The sequence below is a fragment of the Perognathus longimembris genome, chromosome 9 (assembly GCF_023159225.1).
Source record: "Perognathus longimembris pacificus isolate PPM17 chromosome 9, ASM2315922v1, whole genome shotgun sequence".
NCBI lineage: Eukaryota > Metazoa > Chordata > Mammalia > Rodentia > Heteromyidae > Perognathus > Perognathus longimembris.
Genome location: NC_063169.1, coordinates 71984272 through 71998457, shown reverse-complemented (window position 1 = coordinate 71998457; position 14186 = coordinate 71984272). Strand labels below are relative to the sequence as shown.

Here is a 14186-nt window from a genome sequence, read left to right as displayed (position 1 = left end):
CACAATCCCCGGGTTCTCAGGCGTCGTCGGGGCCCCCCACCCCCGCGGGCCCGCGCCGTCGCCTTGCCGGAGGCCCCTTGCAGGAGCACACCGAGTGGAATGGACAGGTGCGTGGCGCTGGGCCCGCGGGGGTGGGGGGTCAGCTCATCCCGTCCCACCGGGGGGCCACGCTGGGGAGGAGGCTCCCACGGTTCGGGTTGGGGGAACCCAGCCACCCTGGGTCAGGTTGGGGGTCCCAGGGCCCCCCTCAGGGACCACAGCACAGGATTCGGAGCTGTCTGTCCCGAGCGCTTCTGCGGTCCACCCCGGGCCGGGCCGCGCTGCGGCTCCGCGGCCGCCCTGAGCAGGCCAGCCCAGGGGGGCCCTGCCCGAGCCCCACCAACACAGGCGGGGACGGGGGGCCATCGCGCACGGCGGAGGGGGCGGGGGGGGCGCGGAGGGGGCGGGGGGCGCGGAGGGGGCGGGCTGGGGCCCGAGCGCGGCCCATGGGGGCCGGCGCCTTGCTTGGGCGCAGCCGCTCCCGGCGCTGGCTGTCCGACCCCCCGGGGTGGGGTGGGGGGCCAGAGGTGCCTACCTCGCAGAAGCGGCTCACCACGAGCCGGGGGGACCCGGCGACGGGAGCTGACCGAGAGGTGGCCGGCAGGTTGCCTGCCTCCGGTGCGGTTTAACCCTAAGGCTTGCTTTACAGTTCTTTATAAGACAATTCCTTTATAATTTAAAAAAAAACGCTCTTCCAATAAGTATGGATCTAGTACACAGGTTCATGAAATTAAAGAAGAAAAGGAAGTATCTGTGCCCTCCACAAATTCTATTGTCCGGAGAAAAGCTCAATGTGAGTCATTCTGGACTCGTAAGTGTACACACACACACACACACACACACGTATGTGCACACATACATATATACACACACATGAACTTGTAATGTGACACAGATTATGTATGCATGTAGTCATGTGCCGGCTCACAATATAGTCACACATGTGTATAAACATGATGTTTTAATGAAAACGAGGTGAGCCTGTGTTTTCCTCAGATCGAGCACTGTCAACGGGAGCCTGTGCAAACGAGCCTCACAAAACCGCCTCGCCTGTCCTGTCTGTCGGGTGGCCTGCCCCGCACACCTACCCACACCACGGCGGCGGCTGCTTTTCAATCTCGTAGGAGACTGAGAGAGCAGACTTCACAAACAGGACTTTCCACCTGAGATACACAAACAAGCGTTGCCCAACACTTTCCCAACATGCTTGGGAACTAAGTCAATCCTTGTGAACAGTGCATTCAAAACCCAGCCACCCGGAAACATCTTTGTATCCTGATGCAAAGATTCAGAAGTCAAGTGCAGGGAGTGACTGGAACAAAGGCAGCCACGAAGCTAGGTAAATCAACCTGGGGTGTCGGTGCCTGGTGGGGACACCCGGGCATCGTGGGAACAGGGGTGCAAACGTCCACGGAGCTTTCCCAACATTATTGAGCAACGCTGCTGCATGAGCAGAGGACGGAAGCAGGAACTCTGTCTCGTACCCTGTCTTCATAGCAACTCGGAGGGGATGCAAGACCTTCACGTAAGACCTGGAGCTTTGAAACCAGTGCGGGAAACAGTAGGGAAACATCTGGAACTTACTGACCTAGGCAGGAGCCCCTCTTGACAAGCGGGGTTGCATCTTTGGGGGTTCGGTTCTTGAGCTCCCATGTACTCTGCTCAGGAGACCCTGCCAGGAGACCTGGGCGGGCCGTCCCCTCGGCCCAGGGGCTCCATCCTGTGCTGGACAGAGGCCTTCAGCCCGATGCCGGCCCCGTTGGCAATCCTCCCTCCCACCTGCTGACCTCCGGCATCCTCTCGAGGAAGTGGTTTTCTAGGCCCCTGAGTCCTCGTGGTTCCCCGCATCCGTGCTGTACCAGTTTGCACGTTTCAGGTCTTACGTTGAGTCTGAGTCCAGTCTTCCGCAGGTGGACAGCCAGCCCTTGGGGCGCCGTTTGTCGACGAGGGCCGCTCTTCCTGGTCCTCCCGGGGCACCCACCCCAGCGGGGCTGCGTGATGTGCCCGTCTGGCCGTGGCGAGGGGACATTGTCGCTGGATGGCTCCCCGAGTCCGGCCCGCTCTTCCCCCGGGCAGGCAGTTGCTCTCTTCTGCCAGTTTTCCGCCAGTGTGTTTCTCATGGGTCTTGTCAGGAGGGGCGTGGAGGCGGGAGAAGACGACGGGAAAAATACAAAGTAGAATCGAATGCAACAACCAATACAGGCAGGAGGGAGCTCCGTGGCGGTGCGGCCTGGGGGGGGGGGAGGGGGATGGTGTCCTGCTCCAGGCTCAGGCCAGGTCATCTTTCTCCTGGAGCTGTCAGCGTCGCTAAGTTTGATTCCTACCCGTCTGTCTGGCTATACTTGTTTCGGTGTCTTCACCTAAGCTGGCCTTTCCCTCAAGCCACCTACCCGCAGTGGCTCTGAGGGGTCGCCGAGGCGGTGGCCGTCCCCAATCTGCCATGTTCCTCATCTCCGCCTCGCACAGGTATTTTTCTCCCTGCGTGCAGTATGCACGTTCTGATCCAGGGCCTCTGCCGGCTCTTGGGACGGGAGAGCCAGGCAGGGCCGGTGTCCCGGGCCCGGGGTGGCCTAGCAGGGTGGCCGGGGGGTGGGGGGGAGGAGCAGCCCCAGCCCACCGGCTTCGCTCCTCTGCACAGAGCGGGGCCCTAGCCAGGCTGGGTTACAGGCGAGGAGGACCCAGTGCCCCACTTAAAAATCATTCTTCCTCTGAAAACCAAAAAGTTGGGTGCCAATGGCTCGGGTCTGTCATCCTCGCTACTCAGGAAGCTGAGACCTGAGGATCGAGGTTCAGAGCCAGCCAGGGCAGGCAAGTCTGCAAGACTCCTATCTTCACTTAACCGCCAAAAGGCCAGAAGAAGAGCCGTGGCTCAGGTGGTCGAGCACGATCAAGCACGAGCCTTGGCACAAAAGCTCAGGGGCAGCACCCAGGCTGAGCTCATTCCCCAGGACGGGCAGTGAATGAATGAATGAATAGATAGATAGATAGATAGCTAAATAAGGAGGGAGGGAAGGAGGGAGGGAGAATGGGAAGGCACTGACCTCGTTTATTTACAAAGATTACGAGTTCCCACTGGAGCCAAGAGCTCTTTGCCCTCCCTCCCGATAGCGTTCATCATCCTGTAGGTAGAATAGGACTAAGGTTCATGTGAACATATTCAGTGCTGTGGTTAGAGTTCAGATGTAAATCTCAAGAAAAAATTTACATTAATTTTCTCACACAAATACTTTCCTTATCATCACAAACCATTGATTATAGACTTGACTTAAATTAAAGCCATCTTGATCTTCCAAGCAGAAAGTTCCCTGGTTTGAAAAATGGTTCGCTAGTCTTGGGCGAGCCCGGGGTTGGTAGAGCAGTGCCACCTAGTGGCTGGCCGCGTACTTGCGCTGCCCAGTGTCCCGAGGCTCTGGGCTGGGCGCCAGGTCCCATGGCTGCTTCTCTTAGCGGAACCTGGGCACCGGGTCCTTTGTGTGAGCCTCCGGGGACGGATGTTCTGTCCTGAGCAGCTCTCCCGAGCCGTCGCTTCCTCGAGAGCCGGGGTGGAGGGCAGCTAGGAGTGGAACGAGGTCTGATACTTAGCGGCCGCTTGAATCTAAATCCCTGGTGCCCTCGCTGCCAGTCAAACGGCGGCCAGCTCGCATCGTCCCGGATTTGTGGTCCTCCGTCACCAAGCGGAGGTCTGCGGGAACACGCACATGCGTCAGACGGGCCGGGGGCAGCGCCTGGGCAGAGAGGAGCTGACCGGGACCCCTCCCGTTATGGATTTGGCGGGGTGGGGCTCACAGGCATCTCTTGTAAGACCGTCTGCTGCCAGAGACCAAGGCAGTGAATAACATCGCTCATTGTTAAAATGCCCAACAATGAAGGAGAGAGCAAAGGCAGACACGATCAGCGCCATGATGCCAGAAGGGAATTGCTGCAAGGATGAAATGATTCTCCAGAGGGACCTCGCAAAGCCGCAAAGCTCCCGAGGAGACCCTGGCGGACGGTGGGGACAGAAGCTACTGGAAGTTGCCCTCGGGGCCAGCTGCTGAGTCTCGGTGACATAGTTCTGTGTGTGTTCAGTAGCCAGAGGAGAAAGCAAGCATCAGATGTCTTAACATGAAGGTGCAAGGTATTTGTGGGTGATCACGGATAGGCCAGAGCTGGAGCGACGAATGCCGACAAAAAGCAAGCCCTACGTCCGTGCGCGTTCTCCAACAGCAAAGCTGGCTTTCGGGGCTTTTAAACCTCTGTTTCAAGAGGAGGTGCAGTTCAGAGAGCATGTGACCTGCCTGGCGTGGCCAGCGAGGAAGACTCGGGGGCAACCCTGTTTCCATGGCAACCACCCCAAGGCGGGAGCACTGGTCCTGTATGAGCAGAGTCCCCGGCCAGTGTTTAGGGGCCGTAGAGAGCCATGATTGTCACAGGAATCAGTCGCGCTGAGTGCGTTACCCCCTTGGGCTGCGCTGTTCAGATCCTGTGGTCGGCCTCTCCCCGCACGTCAACGGCCAGTCCTATAGGACGTGGCTCGCAGATCCACGACCGATGTCACATTTCGGGCATGGTGTGCACACATCATTTTAAAAATTAGTAACTGAGTAGACAATCAGTGTTTTTCAGTTACTGGGGGCGTTTGCCTCGCCGCCTCCCCTGTGCAGTAGCAGCACGTGAGCCCCCTTAAAACGTCATCTTAATCAACTCAGTGGGCTGCGGTTAGAGCCAGATCCACGCAGCAGCGGGGCTTGAAGAGCTCTGCGGCCTCACGTGCGCGGTGGCTGCCCACGAGGGCGCGCGAGCCACGGAACCCCTGAGCCGTCCCGGGCCTCGCGTCCTGTCCGGGACTGGAACTCAGATCGCCGGTGACGAGGGCACTGGCGTCTCTGGGTAACAGGCCTGGGACGGGGCCCGGCAGCCTGCTCCTCCCATTTCCAAACAGCTGCAGCATTGTAAATTATATCATGTCTGCAGGACTTGGACCTTGGCCCCAGGTTCTTATCAGCATGTTAACTACCCTCTTTCAAAACCGAACCACATACCCTGAAGTTGACATTTGTGCTTTGTTCCTTAGGACAGAAGGACATTCCACGTGCTGCATCACTGACAGCTTCTCGGGACAAAGAAGGTACTGTCGCACGCACGTGCAAACACAGAATCTATCACACACCGTCGTCGCGTGCACAGGCAAAGACAAAACCTATCACACAATGTCACGCGCACATGCAAACACAAGATCCATTGCGTAATCAGAAGGAGACTGTGCCGTCACGCACGAGCCCAGAAGAGTCACGATCTTTGCCTACCGTTGCAGTGGTTAGGGCCGGCCGTGGACAGTGAGTCACGCCGCCCTGGGCTTCGGAAGGCTCATTAGCAAGCGGCCTCCTTGACGTCTGGCACACTTCTGGCTGCGGAGGGAGGGAGGGGAGGCCGGGCCGATGGGTACAGAGTCCGCTTCTAGGCCCCGCCACCGGTGTCTTTTAGGGAGCTAGCCGCTGACACAGCCGCCGACGGCTGGCGTTTGGGGCCTCAGGATGCAGAGGAGCCTGAGGAACGTCCTGGTGGTTTCCTTCGGGTTCCTCCTCCTCTTCACCGCCTTCGGGGGCCTGCAGAACCTGCAGGTAAGCCCGAACCCGCCGCACGACCCTCGCTTCCCACTGAACCTTTCCCGGGCTGCACCTGCCGCTCAGCTCCGGGCGGCTCCGGGCTGGCGTCCCACCGCTTGAGCCACGCCTCCACGCCAGCCTTCTGACGGTTCCATGTGTGTGCCTCACTGGCTTCCGACTGCGAACCTCAGCCTCCTGAGAGCCGCTGGGGCTGCAGGCGGGAGCCTCGGGCGCCCAATCCAGTCCACGCGGGCGGGCCTTCGTTCTTCCTTCGCCTCCCCCGATTGTGGTTTTCTTGTGAGGCCTGGGGGCGGCCCTCGGACCGGGAGGGCAGCGCCCGGGGGACAGTGGTTTGAGATGTTCTTCGCCGTGGGGCCACTGAAAGGAGACAACCAGAAAACCCCCCGGGAGTTGCGATTCCCAGGTGTGGGCTTCTCATCCGGGGAGAATGTGAACTTACCGGAGGGCTCCAGGCGCCGCGGGTCTGTGCTAATCGACGCCGTGAGCTTTGGGGAATGGTGTCTGTTTTGAACTGTGACGAGACCTCCGGGGCACCCCGAGGCCTGGCCTGGGGTCCGGAGGCGGGGCTCCTGGTCCCCGGTGCCTCCCCTCCCCCGGGCCGCCCCAGGGCCTGGGCGGTGGCGCCGTGGGCCGTCCCCAGGGTGTCGAGTGACAAGCGAGGCCCATGGTGCCTGGCTTGCCGGCTGCGGCTGCGTGCCCAGCACGGGAGCACAGAAGCCCGCCCGGGGCTCACAACTGAATGTCGGGCCTCCCGGGCCCCTTCAGACACGGCCGAGACCTGAAGCCCAGCCTCAGGTGCTCCCGTGGGTCTTCTTCCTCCTCCGTTCTTGAGGAACGAAAGGGCGAGGGTGGGGAAGGGAGCACAGCCTGCCGGTCCCCACGGCCGTCCTGACGGGGTCCCCACGACCATCCTGACGGGGTCCCCATGGCCAGTCATGATGGGGTCCCCACGGCCATCCTGACGGGGTCCCCATGGCCATCCTGACGGGGTCCCCACGACCGTCCTGACGGGGTCCCCACGGCCAGTCATGATGGGGTTCCCATGGCTGGTCATGATGGGGTCCCCACGGCCATCCTGACGGGGTCTCCACAGGGTCACTCCTGACGGGGTCCCCACGATCGTCCTGATGGGGTCCCCACGGCCGGTCATGATGGGGTTCCCATGGCTGGTCATGATGGGGTCCCCACGGCTGTCCTGACGGGGTCCCCACGACTGTCCTGACGGGATCCCCATGGCCGGTCATGATGGGGTTCCCATGGCCATCCTGACGGGGTCCCCACGGCCAGTCATGATGGGGTTCCCATGGCCAGTCATGACAGGGTCCCCACGGCCGGTCCTGACAGGGTCTCCACGACCGTCCTGACGGGGTCCCCATGGCCGGTCCTGACGGGGTCTCCACGGCCGTCCTGACGGGGTCCCCATGGCCGGTCCTGATGGGGTCTCCACGGCCGTCCTGACGGGGTCCCCACAGCCGGTCATGATGGGGTCCCCATGGCCAGTCATGATGGGGTCCCCACAGGGTCGCTTGGTGCAGTGCAGACCCCGGCTCTTGTTGATTGCTCAGTAGGAACTTTACATATGACATAAAAGGCAGAAGCAACCTTGCTGGGTTCCTTGGATTGCAGACGCCAGGTGCCCCCCCTCCCCCATGACCTGCCACCAGGCCGGCTCTCCTGACTTGCCCGTCACGTCCCACGCAGGCTGTGCCAGGCACGGGGGGGGGGGGGGGAGGGGAAGGCAGCAGCCCTGAGGGAAGGGTGTGCGCTTCTGCTCTCCGCCCTGCCCACCGCTGGGCGTTCCCAAAGCTTCCCCGAGCCCCGCGCTGGGCGGAACCCCGAGGGCCTCGCCAGCCCCGTGCCCAGGCGAGGCTGGCTGCATCCCGGGCCCGCCGTGTTCCCGTCGCCGGGACGGAGGCGGCCCGCGGTCGGGGCCCCGCGCCCACGCGGCCCCTGGCGTCCATCCCGCGCCCGGCCCCGCGCCGGGTCCTGACGGGCCGCTGTGCCCCCACAGAGTAGCCTGTACAGCGAGGACGGCATGGGGGTGGCCACGCTGAGCTCCCTGTACGGGGCCGTGCTCCTGTCCTCCATGTTCCTGCCGCCCATCCTCATCGCGCGGTGCGGCTGCAAGTGGACCATCGTGGGCTCCATGTGCTGCTACGTGGCTTTCTCCCTGGGCAACTTCCAGGCCAGCTGGTACGCCTGCGCGGGGGCCCCGCCCGCCTCCACGGCGGGCCGCCTCGGCCCAGGTGTCAGGCTGGCTCTCCTGACACACGCACACGCACACACACACACACCCCAGCCCGGGTCACAACTCCTCTCCTTCCCCGCTGGCTCGGCCACGGGGCCCCTGGGGGACGGGGGGACAGGAGCCCCCCGCGCGGCCGCAGCCCGATCCCCGCCCCCCCACCGCGGCCGGGGCGGGCGGGGTCACGCGCGTCCCCGCCGCAGGTTCACGCTGATCCCCACGTCCGTGCTGCTGGGGCTCGGGGCCGCCCCGCTGTGGTCGGCGCAGTGCACCTACCTCACCGTCATGGGCAACTGGCACGCGGAGAAGACGGGCCAGCTCGGCAAGGACGTGGTCAGCCAGTACTTTGGCGTCTTCTTCCTCATCTTCCAGTCCTCGGGGGTGTGGGGCAACCTCATCTCCTCGCTGGTGTTTGGCAAGACGCCGACGAAAGGTACGCGGGAGAGGGGCAGGGGTCTTCAAGCCCCCCCCCCGGGCCCGGGACGCAGAGGGGGCCCTGCTCCGGGACACTGGGCGGTGAGCTCCGTCCCCTTCCCCAGGTCCCTGTGGGACTGGCCAGCCCTGGGGCGGGCACCACGCAGACACCAAGGGCCCCACCCGTGGAATCGGGTGTAGAATCCCGCCGTCCTGAGGACGATTTCTCCGCTTTATTTCCATGTGGGGCCATTCGAGCCCTCGCCCCACAGCTAAGGGGCACCGCGAAGGGGCACCGCTAAAGGGTCCCCCTCCTGCCCACACCTGCCCTCGCCCAGACAGGAGAACACAGAAGCCTGCAGTGCCCACGGGCGTTGAGTCCTGCGAGTCCGGAGGAAAGCCCTTCCCTGTCCTCCGGAGCCCTTCCGTGCTGCTGCCAGGCTCCCTCCCTCCCTCCTCCCTCCCTCCCTCCCTCCCTCCCCCCTCCCGGCTCCACGTCTTCCTCTCCCAGCGCAGGAGAGCGTGGTTTGTGCTCGACACACGCGCGTGCGCAGGGCACCCTTTCAGGGAAGCTGCAGAGAAGAGCGATCCAGGCGTGTCCCTCATGGTGGCCCTTGGCCGTCATCTGCCCATCCCCCCCTCCCGAGTCACAGTCCCCACGGGCCGGGCGGGGGCAGAGGCCGGGGGAGCGAGGGCTGGGGCTCCGAAAGGGCAAGGCCAGGTTTCTCCCGGCCCGGTGCCCCGGGCTCACACCGCCGCACCGCGCCTGGCTGCATCTCTCTGCAGCCTAGAAGGTTCTGTGAAGCTTTCACGACAAGACAGGCATTATGAACACCACCATGCAACGAGTGCTCTTGTTTCCCTGTGACATCTTCTTTTCCTCCTGGAGAGTCGGGTGTCGTTCTGATGTGCAGGTGTTGATGGTTGGTTGGTTGCTAAGTTGTTAGTTATCTGCTTATTTACTTATTTCTCCAGTGCCAGGGGTCAAACGCAGGGTCTTTCTCATCCCCCGCAAATGCTCTTCACTCAGCACTGGTCCACCAGCCCGGCTTCCAACTTCATTCCTTCACTCTCAGGAACAGGAAAGGGGGGGGCCCCTGCCCCGCCCCCCAGGCAGTGGGAGCCGCTGCAGAGGGCGTGGAAAGAGCACCCAGTGTTCCTGGCATCTGTGCCTTTTGATTCTTGGTGACCGAGTTTGACACGTCTCCTTTCTAGAGAGGACGCGGTGCCCTCAGGAAGCAGAGCCCTGCCCTGTGGCTCCTGTCTCTGCATCTTGCAGAACGGTGACGCCATTCCCTCCAAACCATCTTCACCTCCACTGAGCCCTGGCGCCTCAGGGTGGGCGTTTCTGGGAGCCTGGCTTGAACACAGTCTCCCGTGGGCCTTGGCCTCGGGCCGTCCCGCCCGGGGCTCCCCCTCTCCTCTGCCCCCCCACCTCCCCTCTGACCTCAGGCGTCCACTGCCCAGGAGGCCGCGGGGCCTCCCCAGCCTGACCCTCGCGCTGTCCCCGCAGACTCCATCCCGGAGGGGCAGCTGGAGTCGTGCGGGGCCCGGGACTGCCTGATGGCGGCGGCGGCCAGCAACAGCACCCAGGGCCCCTCCCGGCGGCTGATCTACACGCTGCTGAGCATCTACACGGGTACGTGCGCGCGGGGCCCGGCTCCCGCGGGGGGCGGAGCGGCAGGGACACGGGGCGCTTCCGAGGGCGACGCCGGGTCCGGCTTCACTGCTCCGTCCGCAGCGAACCGGGGACCCCTCCGCCCCCGCGCCCCCGGTGGCGGCTCTGCGCGGAGCCCCGGGGTCCGGCCAGCGAGCCGGAGTGGCCCGCTCCGGGTCCCCGGTGGACGGAGGCCGCGGGGCTCACGCTCACACGCTCACACGCTCACACGCAGCGGCGGCGTCTTCCTAACGCCTCACCCCTGCACAGGCAGCGCCGCCCCTCCGCGCCAAGTTTCCGGTGAGACCCTGCCAAGTCACAAGCCGATCCTATTTTTTCCTTAAGAAATATTTTATCCTCAGGGGAAGAGCACAAAGGCGCCATACCTCTGTCTCCAATCATGCACAATACTGTTTATCTAAACGAACCCCACCAGAGGTTTCCTCCGTTGTTGTTGTTTGGGTTTTCTTCTCTTTTTGTCTTGTGTGGTCGCCTATCCACAACGCGGAGATGGAGGGACCGAGGGTGAGCAAATGTAGCGGCGGTGCTCCCTGGGCTCTGTGTTGAAAATGAACGACACAACTTGCGGGTGGGGATGGGATGGAAAAACGGAGAGAGCGAGGGACGGGGTGACATTGTCCAAAAAGAAATGTCCTCATCATCTGACTGATGGAACTGCAACCCCTCTGTGTTCCACCTTTATCACAACCATTTCAAAGTCAAAAAATGATGACCTTGGGCATTTGTCTGAGACTAAGTTAACTGTCAGTGTTTAAGGGAAAGTGTGTACAGACTATTGAAAGATTGATTGCCTTTTCATTGATGTTTTTAATCCTACAAATATTATATCCGCATAATACTAAATTCCCCATTTTCTTTTTTTTTAATTCCCCATTTTCTAAAGAAATTAAAAATTAGGTTTTGTGGAATAAGACATTTTTCAGTTTAAAAAAAAATCTCTCTGCAAATGTTTACTTGGCTTTCTTTCGGAATTGTATAATCACAATTCAATTGTGATTCTAGAGAAAAAGAACACAGTGCCTGATTCACAAAGTAAAGTCACTGACTCTCGGTTACTTTCTAGCCATAATAACGGTTACTGTGTTAACATCGCCGGAATACCTAGAGCGACCCCCACGGGCTGCGCTCACGCCCTGGAGGGGGTTATCGGTTGCTCTTCTGCTCCCTTCACACAAGACGAGTCTGTCTTTGACCAGCCCGGGCCCAGTCAAGGGCAACCTGACATCTGGGGTCCAGGGCTGCACGTGGGGTGCCTCGGAGGTCTGACCTCGCCCCGTGTTGAGAGCAGGAGGAGGGGGGGCCCAGCGGCCGCGGCCTTCCCGGCAGACCCCCGACGTGGCTGCCTGCGGTTGCTTCCAGTTAGCGGTGTCCTGGCGATCTTGCTCATAGCCATCTTCCTGGAACCCCTGGAGGAGTTTGAACCGAACAGAAAAGGGAGGAAGAGGAAGCCGTCTCCCTTCTGGACCACGCTGCTCTCCACCTTCCGGCTCTGGGAGACAAGCGTCTGTGCCTGCTGGTCCTGCTGCCGCTGTACAGCGGACTCCAGCAAGGATTCATCTCTGGTGAATACACGAGGGTAGGAGAGCCGCGGAGCCGGCCGCCTCTGCCAGCCTGCGGGGCGGCCCGGGCCCCCTCCCCACGCCCTCCCTGAAGGGGACCCTCCTGCGGGCGGGGTCTCCGCGGGCAAGGGCCCCCAGCAAGCGACCCGCCGCCGTCCCCCGTCCCCACCTGCCCCCCGTGAGGCGGCGGGCCCCGTCCACCCCGTCTTCCCGCCCTGCTGCCCCCCCGGTGTGGCTGGCGGCACCGCTAGGACGCGGAGGTGGCCGTTAGCCGTGGCGGGCACATCAGACGCCCGGGGGTGCCCTCCACCCTGGGGCCGCCCCCGTCTGTCCGTCAGGTCCCGGAGCCCGCCCTCGGGTGACAGTCCTGGCCTCTTTCCATTGCGCCGGGCCCACGCTGTCCCCTGGGAGGGGGCTGCGGGGCTTCGGGGGGACCCCACCCGCGCCCCCCAGCCCTGACCCCCCGCCCTGCCCTCCCCTCTGGAGGAGACACGGCCTGCCGGCTCCCCCACCCCGGGCAGGGCTGTCGCCCCGTCGGCAGGCGTCGGGGCCTGGTCCGCACCGCGGCGCCCGTCCCGTCCCGAGCCCCCCAAGGGCAGACGCGGATGACGGAGTCCGCCCGGCGTGGGGCTCACCTCCTCCCGCCCCCGCTCCGCCTCTGTCCCCAGTCCTACACCACCTGCGTCCTGGGCATCCACTTCGTGGGCTACGTGATGATCTGCTTCTCGGCCGCCACCTCCGTGTGCTCCCTGCTCTACGGGAAGCTCTCCCGGTACACCGGCAGGGCCGCCATCTACGCGCTGGGTAGGCTCGCGGCCCGCGCCCGCCCGCGGCAGCTCTGCGCGCACCGGGGGGGGGGGGGGGGGGGACGGGAGGAGGGGGGACGGGGGGGGGGGGCAGGGCTCTCAGAACTGTGACTGCTGCCTTCCTCCCTCCTCCCTGCCCCCTCCCTCCCTCCCCTCTCCTTCCCTCCTCCCTCCCTCCCTTCATTCTTCCCTCCTTCTCTTCCTTCTTTCCCTTCCTCCCTTCCTCTCTCCCTTCCTCCCTCCCTCACTCCCTCCCTTCCTCCCTCCCTCCCTCTCTCCATCCCTCCCTCCCTCCCTCTTTCCATTCCTCCCTCCTTCCCTCCCTCCCTTCCTTCTCCTCTACCTCCCTCCCTCCCTTTCTCCATCCCTCCCTCTCTCCATCCCTCCCCCCTCCCTTCCTTCTCCTCTACCTCCCTTCCTCCCTCCCTCCTTCCCTCCCTCCCTTCCTTCTCCTCTCCCTCCCTCCCTCCCTCCCTCTCTCCATTCCTCCCTCCCTCCCGCTGTGAAAGCACTTCTCCTCGCCCCCCCCCAGCCGTGCCGTGAGAGCAGGGTCCGCCTCACGGGGATGAGGAAGTGCGCCCCGCCGTGCTCTGGGCCCCGTGGTTCAGAGGCCCCCCCAGTCCCGGGGTAGATGACCTTCCTCACCCCCCCCCCCGCGCAGAGCCGGGCCGGCAGCCCCCCGGCCAGCCCTCCTCAGCGTCACCGGGCAGGCGGGGGGCCGAGCCAGCGTCCCTTAGCCCAGGCAGGGGGCCGCGGCCACTCACTGTCGTGGGGTCCCCGCCCAGGCGCGGCCGCCCACCTGGCCTGCATCCTCACGCTCCTGCTGTGGCAGCCGCGGCCCACGCAGATGGCCGTCTTCTTCCTGCTCCCCGCCCTGTGGGGCCTGTCGGACGCCGTCTGGCAGACGCAGAACAACGGTGAGTGCTGAGTCGCGGCGGCCTCGCGCCCCACCCGCCGGTTACCGACGGTAACGCGCGGGGTCGGCGCGGTCCTCACGCCGAGTCTCCGCAGCGCTTTACGGCGTGCTGTTTGAGAAGAAGAAGGAAGCGGCCTTCGCCAACTACCGGCTGTGGGAGGCGCTGGGCTTCGTCGCCGCCTTTGGCTACAGCTCGTTCCTGTGCGTCCGCGTGAAGCTCTACATCCTCGCCGGCGTCCTGGGCGCCGCCATGCTGGCCTACGGGGTGGTGGAGCACCGCGAGGCCGGCAAGGGCGCGCAGGTCCTGGCGGCGGGCGCCCCGGGGCGGGCGGCCGAGGACAGCTCGCAGTCGCAGATGTGACCCCCGCCGCCGCCCCGACTCCACCCGCGGCCGCGTCACGCCGCCCCACGGGGCCCGGCCTCCCAACGGTCGACGTCACTCTGTCTTTCTTTGTGTAGTGTTTTCTAGTCCACCCAGCCTCCAGCCCTCCTTTGCGTCACTAGAGATCAAGTCTATAGAATCAAAGTGTCGTTCCGTTAATCTCCGGTAGGGAAGAAACACGTTGGAATTTTCCCAGTCGAGACTGACTCCTCTTTTTGTTGTGATTATGGAGCAGCTCCTTGCAGTCATGGAGTCTGCAGTGCACCCATCCCGGTTTGCCCGTGGGCAAACGTTCGCTGCTCCTAACATGATTCATTCCCCACATGGTCCGCGGTCTCCAGGGGGACGGCTCCACGCTGGAGTGTGCCCCGTGGAACATAGGTTTGCTTCTAAATAAATGCAAGTATTTTGTCGACATCCATCCTGTCCAAGTGATGACTGGGCGAAGTGCGGGTAACCCGCCAACGCAAGCGGCCATCGAGCGTCCGGGAGATAGCTGAAGTCCTCCGGCGAATGCAGACGGACTTGTGCCACGAGACTC

At 63.2% G+C, this 14186-nt stretch overlaps 1 protein-coding gene across 1 annotated transcript; it reads left to right on the top strand.

Annotated features, from left to right (window-relative positions):
• The first annotated feature begins 5552 nt into the window (after positions 1 to 5552).
• On the top strand, positions 5553 to 13624 carry Unc93a (unc-93 homolog A). Its single transcript, XM_048354571.1, is given in 9 exon segments — positions 5553 to 5639; positions 7657 to 7838; positions 8094 to 8323; positions 9818 to 9947; positions 11346 to 11467; positions 11470 to 11558; positions 12210 to 12345; positions 13133 to 13264; positions 13359 to 13624. Coding segments are annotated over 9 exon segments (1374 nt in total).
• The last annotated feature ends 562 nt before the right edge of the window (positions 13625 to 14186 follow it).